The 13011-nt window shown below is 51.1% G+C and overlaps 1 protein-coding gene across 5 annotated transcripts in view; it reads right to left on the bottom strand.

The window, feature by feature from the left end:
• The window catches only part of GTF2IRD1 (GTF2I repeat domain containing 1), a 123801-nt gene that overhangs the window by 47634 nt on the left and 63156 nt on the right, over positions 1 to 13011 (bottom strand). For 4 of the 5 annotated variants that reach the window (XM_053555797.1, XM_053555801.1, XM_053555802.1 and 1 more), the window contains 4 exons: positions 12521 to 12610; positions 5877 to 5924; positions 4500 to 4565; positions 3328 to 3511 (listed from right to left, as the gene is read on the bottom strand). In XM_053555797.1, the coding sequence (XP_053411772.1) occupies positions 3328 to 3511; positions 4500 to 4565; positions 5877 to 5924; positions 12521 to 12610 (388 nt within the window). The remainder of the gene's footprint in view (positions 1 to 3327; positions 3512 to 4499; positions 4566 to 5876; positions 5925 to 12520; positions 12611 to 13011) is intronic. The other variant, XM_053555799.1, reaches the window with a different exon arrangement.

The following is a 13011-nucleotide window of genomic DNA, read 5'->3' as shown; positions in this document are numbered from 1 at the left end:
ACTAGTTGGGCTAATACCTTCCATCTCGGTTCTGAACCAACATGCATACAGTGACCACTGCCTAGGGATGGAGCATGTGGCCTCAGGGGCTTCTTATGGGGCTGACTAAGTAGCAAGATCTCTAAGGTGTTGTAAGGTCTGAGAGCTGCCCTGTCACTTTGGAGTCAGGAACCTCAGGGACCACGCCCAGCTTTGTACTAATGTCTTCATCTCCAAAGCTCCCAAAGCCTTTCCCAGACTCTGCTGACCCTCTTTATCACATGGCACTCATTCTATTCTAAGACAGAGTCTTACTTTGTTGCCCTGGAGTAGAATGCCATGGCATCAGCCTAGCTCACAACAACCTCAAACTCCTGGGCTCAAACAATCCTCTTGTCTCAGCCTTCCAAGTAGCTGGGACTATAGGCACCCACAGTAACACCCAGCTGATTTTTCTGTTTTTAGTAGAGACAGGGTCTTGCTTTTGCTCAGGCTGTTCTCAAACTCTTGACCTCAAGGGATTCTTCCGCCTTGACCTCTCAGAGCTCTAGGATCACAGGCGTGAGCCACTGTGCACAGCAGCATGGCACTGATTCTAAATACCCTGTTTTCAACGCAACCTTGTCCCACTAGGGCAGGCCTGTCTGGGGCAGGCTGGGAGGGGCCTGCAGGCTGGTGGCAGGTTGGCCACAGGGGCACTAATGGGGGCTGACAGGGTGGGTCATTGGCAGTCACTCTTTTTGTTCTTCCCTTTCGCTGGGGAAGGTGTTGGGGACCAGGACTCAGTGCCAGGGTTGTGTGTCCAGTGAGGCCACCCTGAGAAGAGATGAGCTTGCTCTCTGATGTAGAGGAGTCAAGCAACAGCACTCCCTGCCTGGGAGTGAGGCCAAAGGCCAGACTCTTGGTCATCCCTGGGCCAGGTAACCAGTGGATGAGGATTTGGTGCCTGCTCTGACAGTGGCCATTTTCTGGGCACTGGCATGGTGCTGGGTACTGAGCTGGGCTGGCAGAGCCAGGGCTGAGGGGGAGAAAGGAGGCACAGCCTTTTCTTGCATCATAGTCCCAGGAGCTAGAAAGGTTTGGATTGCACCCAGTCCCTTCTTATGGGGAAACTGAGGTCCAGGAAGAGGAAGTGACATCCTGACAGTCACCCTCGAGAGTCAGATGTTGAGCAGGGTTCACAGCTCCCAGGCCAGAGTGGATACAGTGCTTTCCATTCAACAGCAGAGCCAGCCACCAAGATGACAGGGAGTGAGGCAGGAGTTGGCTGCAATCCCAGCAGACCACCTCTCCAGGTGGCCACAGAGCCAGGCTCATCTGCCTCCCCTTCCAACATCAGGCGGGGAGTGTTCTCCTAGCTTTCAAAAATCCTCATGTGCACCAGCTGACCCTGCAGGTGCACTGGGGAGAGGTCAGCTCACTGGGACTGGCAGTTGATGTGGCTCCTACCCTCAAGTGGCCCAGGTGCTTCTGGCTCTTGGCTAGAGGGGATGGATGTGGCAAATAGCCCTGTGTTTGAGGGCCCTGTGAGTGGTGGCTCCTACCTTCCACCCCAACCCTTCCCTTGAGCACACCAGTCACCTGCCTACCCTCCCTCCCTGGAAGAGGCCCAGCAGCCATTCAGAGCCTCATGCCCCATAATTTTGCCCTTCACCATGCCCAGTCTTTCCTTTACTGGGTCCAAACTGACCCCAGGGCCAGAATCATGGCCCCTCATTAGCCTGTGTCCTGCCTACACCCCCAGGTCATCCATCCACCCCCTGTGCTGTAGTAATTAAAACAAACAGACCACATTATTCATCCCTTCCTTATAATCTTCTCCTCTTCATAATCTTAGAACTCAGTGAGTTTAAAATAAAATGCAGACTCTTTAAACTGGCCCGAGACCTCGTGTGATTAAATTCCTGCTATCTCTTGGGCTCACCCCTCACTCACTTTGCACCAGCAACGAGAGTCTCAAAGAGTCCCTCATGAGCCTCAAATATACAAGCATGGCCCTGCCCCAGGGCCTTTGTACCTGCTATCCCTGCTGCCTGAAAGCTTTGTCTACACAGCTGCCTTCCTTGCTTCTTTAGGTTTCTGCTCCCACAGGACTTCCTTAGACAGGTTCCTCCTGCCCCTCTTTGCCCCTTTACTCTGAGTTGTAACCTGTTACAACATTTATCCTGACATTATGCCATGACTTTATTCAGTGGGATCTGCAACTCAAGGGCAGGAATTGGTGATGTTTGCTGCTGGGCTGCAGCCTGGAACATGGTGGGTGCTTAGGACATATACTTAATGAAGGAAAAGGCCCCATATCTGCTGTTTTATGTCTTTGGGGGCACCACCCTTCTGGTGTAAACCAAGCCCTCCAGGAGAGCTCTCAGCCCCAGTGGGCCTCATGGCTCACCCACCAGTCTGGGCATGAATGATGCTGTGAGCCTCCCAGTGTGTGCGGGGTCAACTAATACCCCAGGGAACAAACTCTGTGAGTCTTCTATCTTGACACTTTCAACCAAACTTGCCTAAACTTACAAGATACTACAGTAACGTAGAAGCAAGAAACACAAAGCAGATCTCTGATCCTTTCCTTTCTTTTGTTTTTCTTTTTGAGCTAGAGTCTCACTCACTCTGTCACCTGGTTAGAGTGCAATAGCATCATCAGAGTTCACTGTGACTTCAAACTCCTGGGTTGAAACAATCTTCCTGCCTCACCCCCCTGAGTAGCTGGGACTACAGGTGTGCACCACAACACTCAGCTAATTTTTCTAATTTGTAGAAACAGGGTCTCACTCTTGCTCAGCTTGATCTTGAACTCCTGGCCTCAAGAGATCCTCCTGCCTGGGCTTCCTAAAGTGGTAGTATTACAGGTATGAGCTGCCTTGCCTAGCCCCCTCTTCTATTCAATGGCTGCTTCTACCTCCTCCTTTTCCAGATGGGCACACAGTTTACACACCTAACTGACAAGACAAGATGCCCAAGCAAACAGAAAGGGCCTGGAGAAGCCCCCGCTGGGCCTCCCAGTCCTGGGACAATAGGGCACTGCCCCCAGCAATGCTCTGATACCCCCAGCCCAGGGGACACACCTGCCCAGTAAACATGCAAGCCAGTGGGCAAACTGCCACTCTGCATCTGGGAAAACTGGGCACTGCTCCCTTGAGAGAATGCCTCAGGGTCAGTTTGGCTGGGCCTGGGAAACCTCATACTTACCCAACTGAGGCCAAACCCCATCTCACACCCTGTTTAAAAATAAAAAAGAATAAAGAAAAAAAAAGCCTCTGCCAATATTAAAGGGAAGATAACTTGGTGCTACCCCTGGATGCTGGCAAAGCTGGTAGTGTCCACAGGGACCTGGTCAGGCCTTACCTCTTGATGACAAACTGGATGTTGTTGCTGGCCTCCAGGATCTTCCGGAGCTTGGCGATCCCAAAGCAGTTGGGCCTGCGGAGGGAGATGCCTTCAGGCAGCCCCACCACAAACAGCTCCTCTGGGTGCATCAGAAACTTGGAGTAGGGCACTTTGATGGGCTCCGAGACACCAATGGCCTTGGCTGCAGAGACACAGCTGCTGTAGGGCCAGCCAGAGCCATGGGGCCACAAGCCTCAACCCCCATCCCCCTCGTCTGAGCAGGGGCTACAGCTTCCATAGCCTTTTTGAGAACTGGTACTTGGTTGAACCCTGCCTGAGAAATGAGACGCTACCCTAAGCCTGTGGGCAAGGAAACTGGAGCTGAGAGGGGACGTGACTTGTCTGAGGTCACAGAGCTGGGAGACAAGAACCCAAACCAATAGGACCCCAAAGCCCATACCCAGACCACACCCTTCACCTGGGCTGTGCAGAAGCTGAGATTCAATGCTGGCTCCACCCAAGTCTGATTGTCCTCATCCTTCTGGGAAGGCTCTCCAGAACATCCCTCCTGTCACCATAAACAACCCCAAACCCTGGTGTGGCCCAACACCACGCCTTGAGAACAAGCCAGATCAGAGGTTCAGCCTAGGCTCTGCGGCTCAGTGTTGTGGCACCCTGGACAAGCTCCAACCCTTCACCAGGCCTCATTTTTCCTCATCTACAAAATGGGTCTTAGCACATGGGGATTTTGTGAGGATAGAATGAGAGAGCATGTGTGAAGTGTCCAGTGTCATGCCTGGCAAACCACAGGGGCTTTTTCTTCCCTGTCTTTTGTCCTCTTTCCTGGACTCTAGAGTAGCAAAATCCTTACACTAGTCCTCCTGGGGACCCTGGGTGAAGGTGTCTGTCAGTGAGGACAGAGGGCAGCCTCTCCACATTGAGTGAGTCTGAATGTGAGTGTACCAACCAGGAGACCAGGACACAGCATCTCAGAAGGGTGAAATTCTCAGGCACTGCTTCTCTCTGTGAGACCCTGAAGTGACGCATGGCTGGGCAGCAGCCCTTTCCTCCTGCCCACCATGTTCCAGGAAGCAGCTGGGATGGGGACTGTGGGCTCAAAGTCCTTCTGGAAACAGGGGAGCTACAAGGAGGGACGGATGCCCCCAGGTCCTGTTCTGCTCCTTGCTCACCGTATCTTGTGTTGAAGAGCAGCTCCACCTGCTTCCGAAGGGGCCGAATCACGTCACCATGGCTGTCTGGAAAACGAAAGGCGGCTTGTTGGTCCTTTCAGGTGGCAGCTTTTCACCTCATGTCCCAGCTTAGCTGCCACCAAGAATGACCCCCATGGTTGGACCCTGGAAGGGGGAAGGCTGGGGTTGGAGGGTAACCTATTTCCTCAGAAACAGTCCCCCTGGACAGGTTCACAATACCTGTTTGTGAAATCAGGTCTAGGTTTTCACCAGCTTTGATGGAGATTTGGAAGGCTTTTTTTTTTGGCCAGGGCTGGGTTTGAACCCACCACCTCTGGCATATGGGGTTGGCACCCTACCCCTTTGAGCCACCGGTGCCGCCCCGAAATTTGGAAGGCTTTATGGTCTAAGAATGATGGTCTTTCTGGGTGTCACTCTCTAGACCAGCTCCGTCAGTATGACTTAACTAGTAGGTGGATACTAAACCTGCAAATTGAGTACACTGCCACCAGATGGCAGTGGACTTCTGTAAAGTCCACTGAACTTTAGCAGACACTGTTCTCCTTGCCAGGCTGGTTTTGGGAAGTGACAATTTTCTCCTCTGATACCCACTCATTCTATTCCAGGGGTAGATACTCCAGAGATGGAATAGACCCACTCTCACCTTGGTGTCCCTTCCTATCCTATTTCTGTTGTACTCTTAGAAGGAAGGGAATAAGCAGTGTTTTCTTTTTTTTTCTTTTTTTGAGACAGTCTCACTTTGTCACCCTTGGTAGAGTACCATGGCATCATAGCTCATAACAACCTTCAACTCTTGGGCTCAAATGTTTCTCTGGCCTCAGCCTCCCAAGTAGCTATAGGTGCCTGCCACAATGCCCAACTATTTTTAGAGACAGGGTCTCACTCTTGCTCAGGCTGGTCTCAAACCAGTAAGCTCAGGCAATCCACCTGCCTCAGCCTCCAGAGTGCTGAAATTATAGGCGTGAGCCACCACGCCCAGCCACAAACAGTGTTTCTAAGAATGAGTATGTCTGTAGGACATAAAGCCAATTTTGTGCTTTCAGGCTTCAATTCTACTCCAAAGACTAGGCTCAGATCCCAGTCTTCAAATCTTTATAGAAGGCAGTAGGGTATGTATAAAAACAAGCTGCAAACAAAGTCTTGTAAGGTCCCTTGCTAGAGGGAGGACGCCACACCTCTTAAGGAGATACCTCCCAGTTCTAAAAGACAGGTCTATAATCTCCTCCCACCCCAGGCACCCCACAGGACTCCCGCCCACAAACCAGGGTGTTGGAGAGAGATGGGGTGGAGAGAAGGAAGGGAAGCCAAGGCAGGGATGGGGTGGGGGTGGAATGTGGGAGGTTGACAGGGCCTCACCCTCCACAGGCCTCTCTTCTGGCCTCGAGTTCTCGCTGGGGCTTTTGTCTATAAGAGAACAGAGGATGCTGGGAAGCCACATTCATTAGGTTCTGGGCCCTACATTCCCAAAGTCAACCAGATCAGGTAGGGGGGGACAGCAGGCTGGCAGTCCTCAATTCTGGAGCACATCATGGCTCCCCCCCCAGATGGGATCAGGGACCTCAATTCCATTGAGGTGCCTGCTCAGGCCTCTGCATGCAGAATAGGCTGGTAAGATTTGGATATGCACTCCCAAGGGGCCAATCCCAAGCTAGGCTGCTCTAGACGTTGAAGACACGTGGGAACAAGACACAGTTCTGTCCTCCCAGTGTGATGCCAGTTATAACACATGATGCCAGATAGTGGTGATGCCATGAAACAGATAGAGGACACAGGGAGAGGCAGCTGGGGGTCACAGAAGCATTCCAGAGCAGGTGGGCAGAGCCTCTCTGTCACAATGGCATTGTCTCTGGCTGGGACCCAAAATTGTTCCCAGACAGTGAAGGATGGCACAGTGAACACCTGGGGAGGGAGGTGCCAGGGCTGGACAGGGGTGGGATGGGGTTCCCTGCATGCCTTGGGAGACTGAGGAAGGAAATACTGGGTTACATATCAGCATCCAGGAAAAGGGGTGGGGTAGGAGGGGAATGGGGGGGGGCTAAATTCAGGGAAGGTGAGTTTGGATTGGAGGACGAAGCACAAGTCAGAGAGTGATGGAGCCAGTGAAGAATGGCCCAACTGTGGTGGGCTGAGTGGTGTTGTTCTGGGGCTGGAAGAAGGCATCGAGGGGTTTTCAACATCTGCAACAGTAGGCTGGGAGTGACCTTGGAAGCTCCCTGTAGTGTTGTATTGACAGCTGCTAACACACACAGGACAGACCCTTAAATGGCTCTGTTTCAGCCCACAGCCTGTGGCTGGGCAGCTCAGTGGTAGAGCAGGCTGGACCCAGGCCTGCCCAGCTGCCAGCTCATGCAGAGAACCTGCGAACAACTGCCACAGGGCACTGGGTTCAGTCCCAGATGGGAGCTTGCATCAGAGGAAGGGGTTGATCTTGGGATACCTGGTCTGTGGGCCAGGCTTGTTCAGGCTGGATTGAGGGAAAATGAGTCCATGCCTGGGAGGTCAGACAGTTCCCTGAGGCTCAGCTCAGAATGAGCTGGAAGGTGCTACAGGGCTTCATATATGCTCAACACCAGCACAAAGAAGTGGAGGGCCAGCCCCCAGTGTCAGGCCTCAACCTTCCTGGGAAAATGGGCACGTCTCAGGTAGTGGGTGCCGTGTCCGTGTGAACCTGCCTGAAGGATTTGCTCCGGCCGTAAGCACTGCAACAAAAGTGGATTGGCAGACCCAAGCCCAGCTCCCTCCTTGCCTTCACTCTGATGATCCGTACAGACTGATGGCTCCCCAGCTGGCTCAGCTGCCCACAGTGGTGACCAGCATGATGACATCCCTCATGGTCCCAGGACCACTTCCCACCCCTGGTGGTGTTCCCTGGGATCTCCCAAATAAGTGGATGCACCCAAAGCCTTTGTCTGAAGGTCAGGTTCTCACAGATCCTAAACAAATGAGCTATATTTCTGCCATTTCTAGATAGGAGCAGAGAGGAAAAGGGGGCACGGAAGGCACTGGCAGGATGGCAGGGAGGGCGTTGCCTGGGTCAGGGTACTTGATGAGCAGTCACAGGTAGCTGTGTGTCTCATGGTGAAGGAAGCTGCCCACACGTTCCACCAGGTGGCCTGTGCGGGATAGGACAGGGGACACATGGCCGGGAGTCTACCCCTACTCTGAGCAGAGGCACCTCCCCAGGCAGCAGTGACCACCCAGGGAGAGCCAGGCAGGGGATATACAGACCCAGCCACCTGCAGGTGGGTGGGTCCATCTAAGAAGGGGCTTCTGGCCAGCCATGTTGTCAGGCCCCTGAAACAAGCTGGCCAAGTCCACTCCTGGGGGTCTTTTCTTTCTTTCTTTCTTTTTTTTTTTTTTTGTGGTTTTTGGCTGGGGCTGGGTTTGAACCCGCCACCTCCGGCATATGGGACCAGCGCCCTACTCCTTGAGCCACAGGCGCTGCCCTCCTGGGGGTCTTTTCAAAGGCAGCAGGAGGCGACCTGTGCCCTTTGGGGGCCCAAATTCTAAACTTGTCAGGCTCCCCACCCAGGCCTGCAGGACTAGACCCTCTACCCTGAGCAAGCACATCCACGTGTTCCTTGTTCCACTGGTTTCAACGGTGAGGAATTAGCTGGGAATAACCTCCAGAAATGACCAGCCCCATGCTGACACAATGACTGCCAGGCTACCCTGTGAGAACACAGGGCACATTTTACAAAACAGTGAAGTGAGTTAGCACATGTATAGGAAAAACACATGCCCCAGAGAAGACATACTAGCGCTTGTCCAAAGAGGGCACAAAGGGAGCATTTCCGGGCATGTCACACAGCTCTGTGCCATTCAACTGTTTTACAGTTTTTGTGTGTAAACAGGGAAAGCACACACACACAACCCCCTCATCCATGCTGGTCCTGAAAATCTCAAAATTTTCATAATCCATCAGTTTTGAGTGGGGAGCTGTGAAAAGAACTCAGGATGGAGAATCAGTACAGCTGAGTTCTAGCCCAAGGCTGAGCCTATTTTCTGCTTTGTCAAACCAAGAAGAGGGGCCTTCCCAAGAGAGAGGGCGCCCTGCTCATCCATGGGCCCCAAGGCCCCACACTGCCACACAGCCTCCAGCTATGAGTACCGGGCTGGAGATCTCCATGGTGCTCTCTGACACCCTTGTGAACACAGCAGGCGCCTTGTAATCAATCTCTCAGCCACCATGCCATGCCGCCAGCTCATCCTGAGCCTGTGGTCAAACGCTCTAGATAGTTGACCCCACCTGCTATCAAGTCTGGTCATGCCCAGCTTGTGCCTGGACAAATTATATATATATATATATATATATTTTTTTTTTCCCCGAAGTATTAAAAGTGCAATCATTACTGACTTAGGAAACGAAAAAGACAGATCATTTTACCCAACATAGCTGTTTTGGTGTACCCTTGTTCCCCAGCCCTCAATGATTACATTTGCTACATAGTGGTAAGCAGAGTATGATCAATTTTTCATCTTTTGCTTAACGTTACCTTGTAAGCGTCCACGTATGCGTGTAATGTTACATGCATCTCTCTGTTCCTCCATGCCTGTTTTTAATGGCTGTGTAACAGCCCACTAGGAGGATTTTGTTAATGGTCTTTGGACAGTTGGACAGGCTCTTTCCAATTTGTCACTGTCATCATTAACATTGACACAAACACCTCTGTGCAGAAACCACTGTCCATATGTCAGACAATTTCCTAGGACTGGATTCCTGGAGCCACCAAGGGGTGCTCATTTTTATGGCTCTTCAAGCTGACAATGTGCCTTAAAATGTAATTTGCCAATGTGCATTCTTACCAGTACTGTTCAAGTACCTATGTCTCAATACGTTCAACAAAAGTTCTGTCCAGTTGAAAGACGTGAAAGAGATGGCCTCTGCCCAACCCTCACTTCTCCGTAGCAGCGTGTGTGTTTACTTCCTGTCTCCCTTTTTTTTTCCTGGCTTCTAGCCATTTGCATGGTGGCAGATGCTGGGATGCATCACCCAGATGCCTGTTCAAGGAAGAACTTGTTGCCCAGCATCGGGAGGACAGTCAAGAGATAGCCCTTAGAAGTCACTCCTTCAAGGATGCCCCTCTTGCAGAGAGCCACCCTGGCCAAAGACACACCCTTCCAGAAAGGCTGCATCCATGAGTACCTGAGGTGGGGGTCTAAAGGTTAGGAAATCCCAGTGCATCTTGGAACAGAGCTAAGGGGCTGCCATTCTGGCTCTAGATCCCCTACAGGGTTGGTGGAGGCTGTCGATGGGGGCTACCTCAAGGCTCAGCTTCTCCCTCTGTCCCTACCTTACAAGAGAGTTGATCTCAAAGGCAGCCCCCGATAAACGTCTCATACATTGCACAGGGAATAGAACCTGACACACAAGTCCTTTAGGAGTGTCTTTTTCTCATGGATTTCAGCCTAGGCCACAGGAACATCATTTTGGGGTGGACTGCTCACTCCTTCCTGGGGCATCTGCAAATTACATAACCTGGCTGCCTTATGCACCTTTATCTAATGAACTGACTGCTGTCTGACAAAAGATCCCAGCAGGGCACCACAGGATGCCTTCCCCAGCTGGAGGCTGGGATCCACCTGCAGGCCAGCTTCTCCAGCGGTGGTCCTAAGAGTCAACTCACTCCTAATGAATGACCTCACACTGGGTCCCTTCTAACTGCTCACTGAAATCTGTTCCAGGCCACGCTGAGACTGGCTCACATAGTCTACGTGCTTATGATTGGCGTCTGCAGTCTGGCTCCAGTCGCCCTGTCTTCCTTCTGCCCTGACTTCTCAAATACCGTGGCCTGAGACTCAACCCATGAAGCCGGAGAGCCCAAAGCATGAGCCCAGCTTGTGTCTCCTAGCTTGTGCCTTCCCCTACAGACCCTTTGTCTCTCCTAACTGAACTTGAGACTCCTGTGTCTTCCTTATTCCTGTCTCTAGAACATTCTCCCTGATAGAGAAGATGAAGGCAAATGAGGCACAGAGATGGTCTGCCTTGATTCTGTCACAATTAACAGGGCGCCACCCCCCTGGGCTTACAGGAAATCTTAGACATGTTTCCAGTCATTTGTTTATTTTTGGCACAGAAGAAATTTTAAAAATGCAGAAAAGCGTATCAAATATTGTAACAAATACCCATGTACACACCACCCAGAATGAAGATGGGCTGGCATTTGGTCATATTTGTACCTTCTTTTTTTTCCATAAAACATTACAAAGTCAGAGTCTTCTCTGTTGGGTTTCTGTTTTCTTCCCTTTCCTCCTTCCTCAGGAGAAAACACTACATGTGTTTTATGTGTATATTCTACAAGTCCACTTCTCTAGCACCACACAATACTGTTTGCGTGTTTGTAGATTTAGCTAAGCACTATCCTGTCTACAGCCTTCTCCACTCGCTTCATTCCGCCAAATCCTGTGTCTTGCAGAACTCTTCGTACTCTTTGTTCATTTAAATGCAGCCTACTTCCTTCCACATGGTACCCTCATGCCCTCCCCACCCCACAAACCCACAAGGTTCCAACAGGACCTTGTTGTACACAAGGGAAATAAACACCAGCACTCATCTGGCTACATCTCTCCTGTGACACAGCTTTCCAAACCTGGGTTCATTTGAGTTCTAATAGCATCTTCTGCTATAGTCATGAACCTTCTGTACTATCATTTACATACCACTTTTCTTTAAAATGATTCACATTTTTGTTTGTTTATTTTTTATTTATTTAGAGACAGAGTTCTCACTCTGTTGCCCTAGGTAGAGTGCCGTGGTGTCACACCTCTCAGCAACCTCAAACTCTTGGGCTCAAAAGATCCTCTTGCCTCCCAGTATTACAGGCCACATCACCTGGCTTGGTTTCACTCTTGCTCAGTCTGGTCTCGAACTCCTGAGCTCAAGCAATCTATCCACCTCAGCTTCCCAGAGTGCTAGGATAAAAGGTGTGAGCCACTGTGCCTGACATGGTTTAGTTTTTATAAACTTTAAATACCTATAACTCTTTTTATTATCTACAGTAACACCTGCTGATAATCGTTGGAGCTGGGAATTGGGTACATGAAATGCATTAGGACTAGTCTTTTCAATTTTGTATATATTTGAACATTTCCAAAGTAAACCCCCCCCCACAAATGGAACACCCTCCCCACTGCTACTTACCTGCTCAAGTATTCCTCTTGCCTAGACTATTCTAAGAGTCTGTTTCTGAATCTCTGTCCTCCTCCCTCTGTAGTCTACTTGCAACCCTATAGCTAGAGGAAACCCTGCTAAAATGCCCCACGTTAGCCCCAGTGGGTCCCCATCTCCTCTGTCATGTACCCAGTCCTTTCTTTGATACCTTTCCCCTAAAAGACCCATCCCACCACTTCTGTGACCTCACCTGCCCCCTAAACTCAGCTCTTGTTTCTCCTTGGACATGTGGGGCATGGGTGACCTCAGGGCCTTTGCACTCACTGCTCCCGCTGGAAACCTCTTTCCTGATACCCATGTTGCCCTCCTTCAAGTCTTTGCTCCACTGTCACTTTCTTAGTGAGGTCTTCCACCACCCTCATCCTAACCACCCACCCCATGCCCCCAACACTTCTCTTCCTGGCTTTGTGCTCACAACAGCACTTGCCACCATCTAACTTTCTACCTTATTTATTTACTTACTGTCTGTCTCTCCACATGGGGATCTCAGCCCCATGAGGGCAGGGACTTCTGTTTGGTTCATGGCTTTGTCCCCAGCACCTTACATAGAACCTGATACACAGTAGGTACTCAATAAATAGTTGTTGAATAAATGAACAAATTAATCCAAATAGCAGCTCTTGGTGAAGCTGTAGTAACAGTTATTAATAGAGTCTTCAAGTTTTCTGGAAGGAACCCAGCCTGGGCAAAGGAGTCCGGCACATATTAGGTTTCCTCTATAACAGGAGGTCAGTACCAAGAAAAGCTTGGCGGCTTCCTGGCTCACCCCTCCCTGATGCTCCCCAGGGAGGTGGGTCCCCAGCACCACCAGTCCTGGGCCATTTCTTACCAGTTAGCATTTCCATCCCATAACCAGAATCCTCCGACGGTAGGTACCCAGGCATCCAGTCTGTCATTTCCTCAGAGGTTGGTGAAGGGTCTGGAGACAAAACTCCAAATGACAAGGACATCTTCTGCTTGTCCTACCCCTATCACAGTCCCTCAAGGGCCTCCCCGCTCCTGATAGACCAGGATCCTTAAGGAAGCCACACTCTGGTATGCTAGGAGGGTGGATGTGGAGTCCTGTGGGCTCCCAGCAGTCACCCCATCCTGAGCTTCCACAAGTCAAACACATCCCCCATAGGTGTGGAAAACCTGGCAAGGGGCTGGGGGGTCTGAGTCTGGGGTCGAACTTATGGCCTCCCCTTCCATGCCTTTTTCTTCCCTCTCAAGCCTTGCAAACCCCAGAGAAGACAGGACAGAGAGGTTAAGGTTGGGGAACCTTCTAGAAGGTGAGAGCTGAGAGTACTTCCTAACACAGAGGGAAGGCACAGGTGGACA

The sequence above is a fragment of the Nycticebus coucang genome, chromosome 12, assembly GCF_027406575.1.
Source record: "Nycticebus coucang isolate mNycCou1 chromosome 12, mNycCou1.pri, whole genome shotgun sequence".
Lineage (NCBI taxonomy): Eukaryota > Metazoa > Chordata > Mammalia > Primates > Lorisidae > Nycticebus > Nycticebus coucang.
The sequence above is the reverse complement of the archived record's forward strand: the minus strand, read 5'-3'. Positions and strand labels throughout refer to the sequence as shown.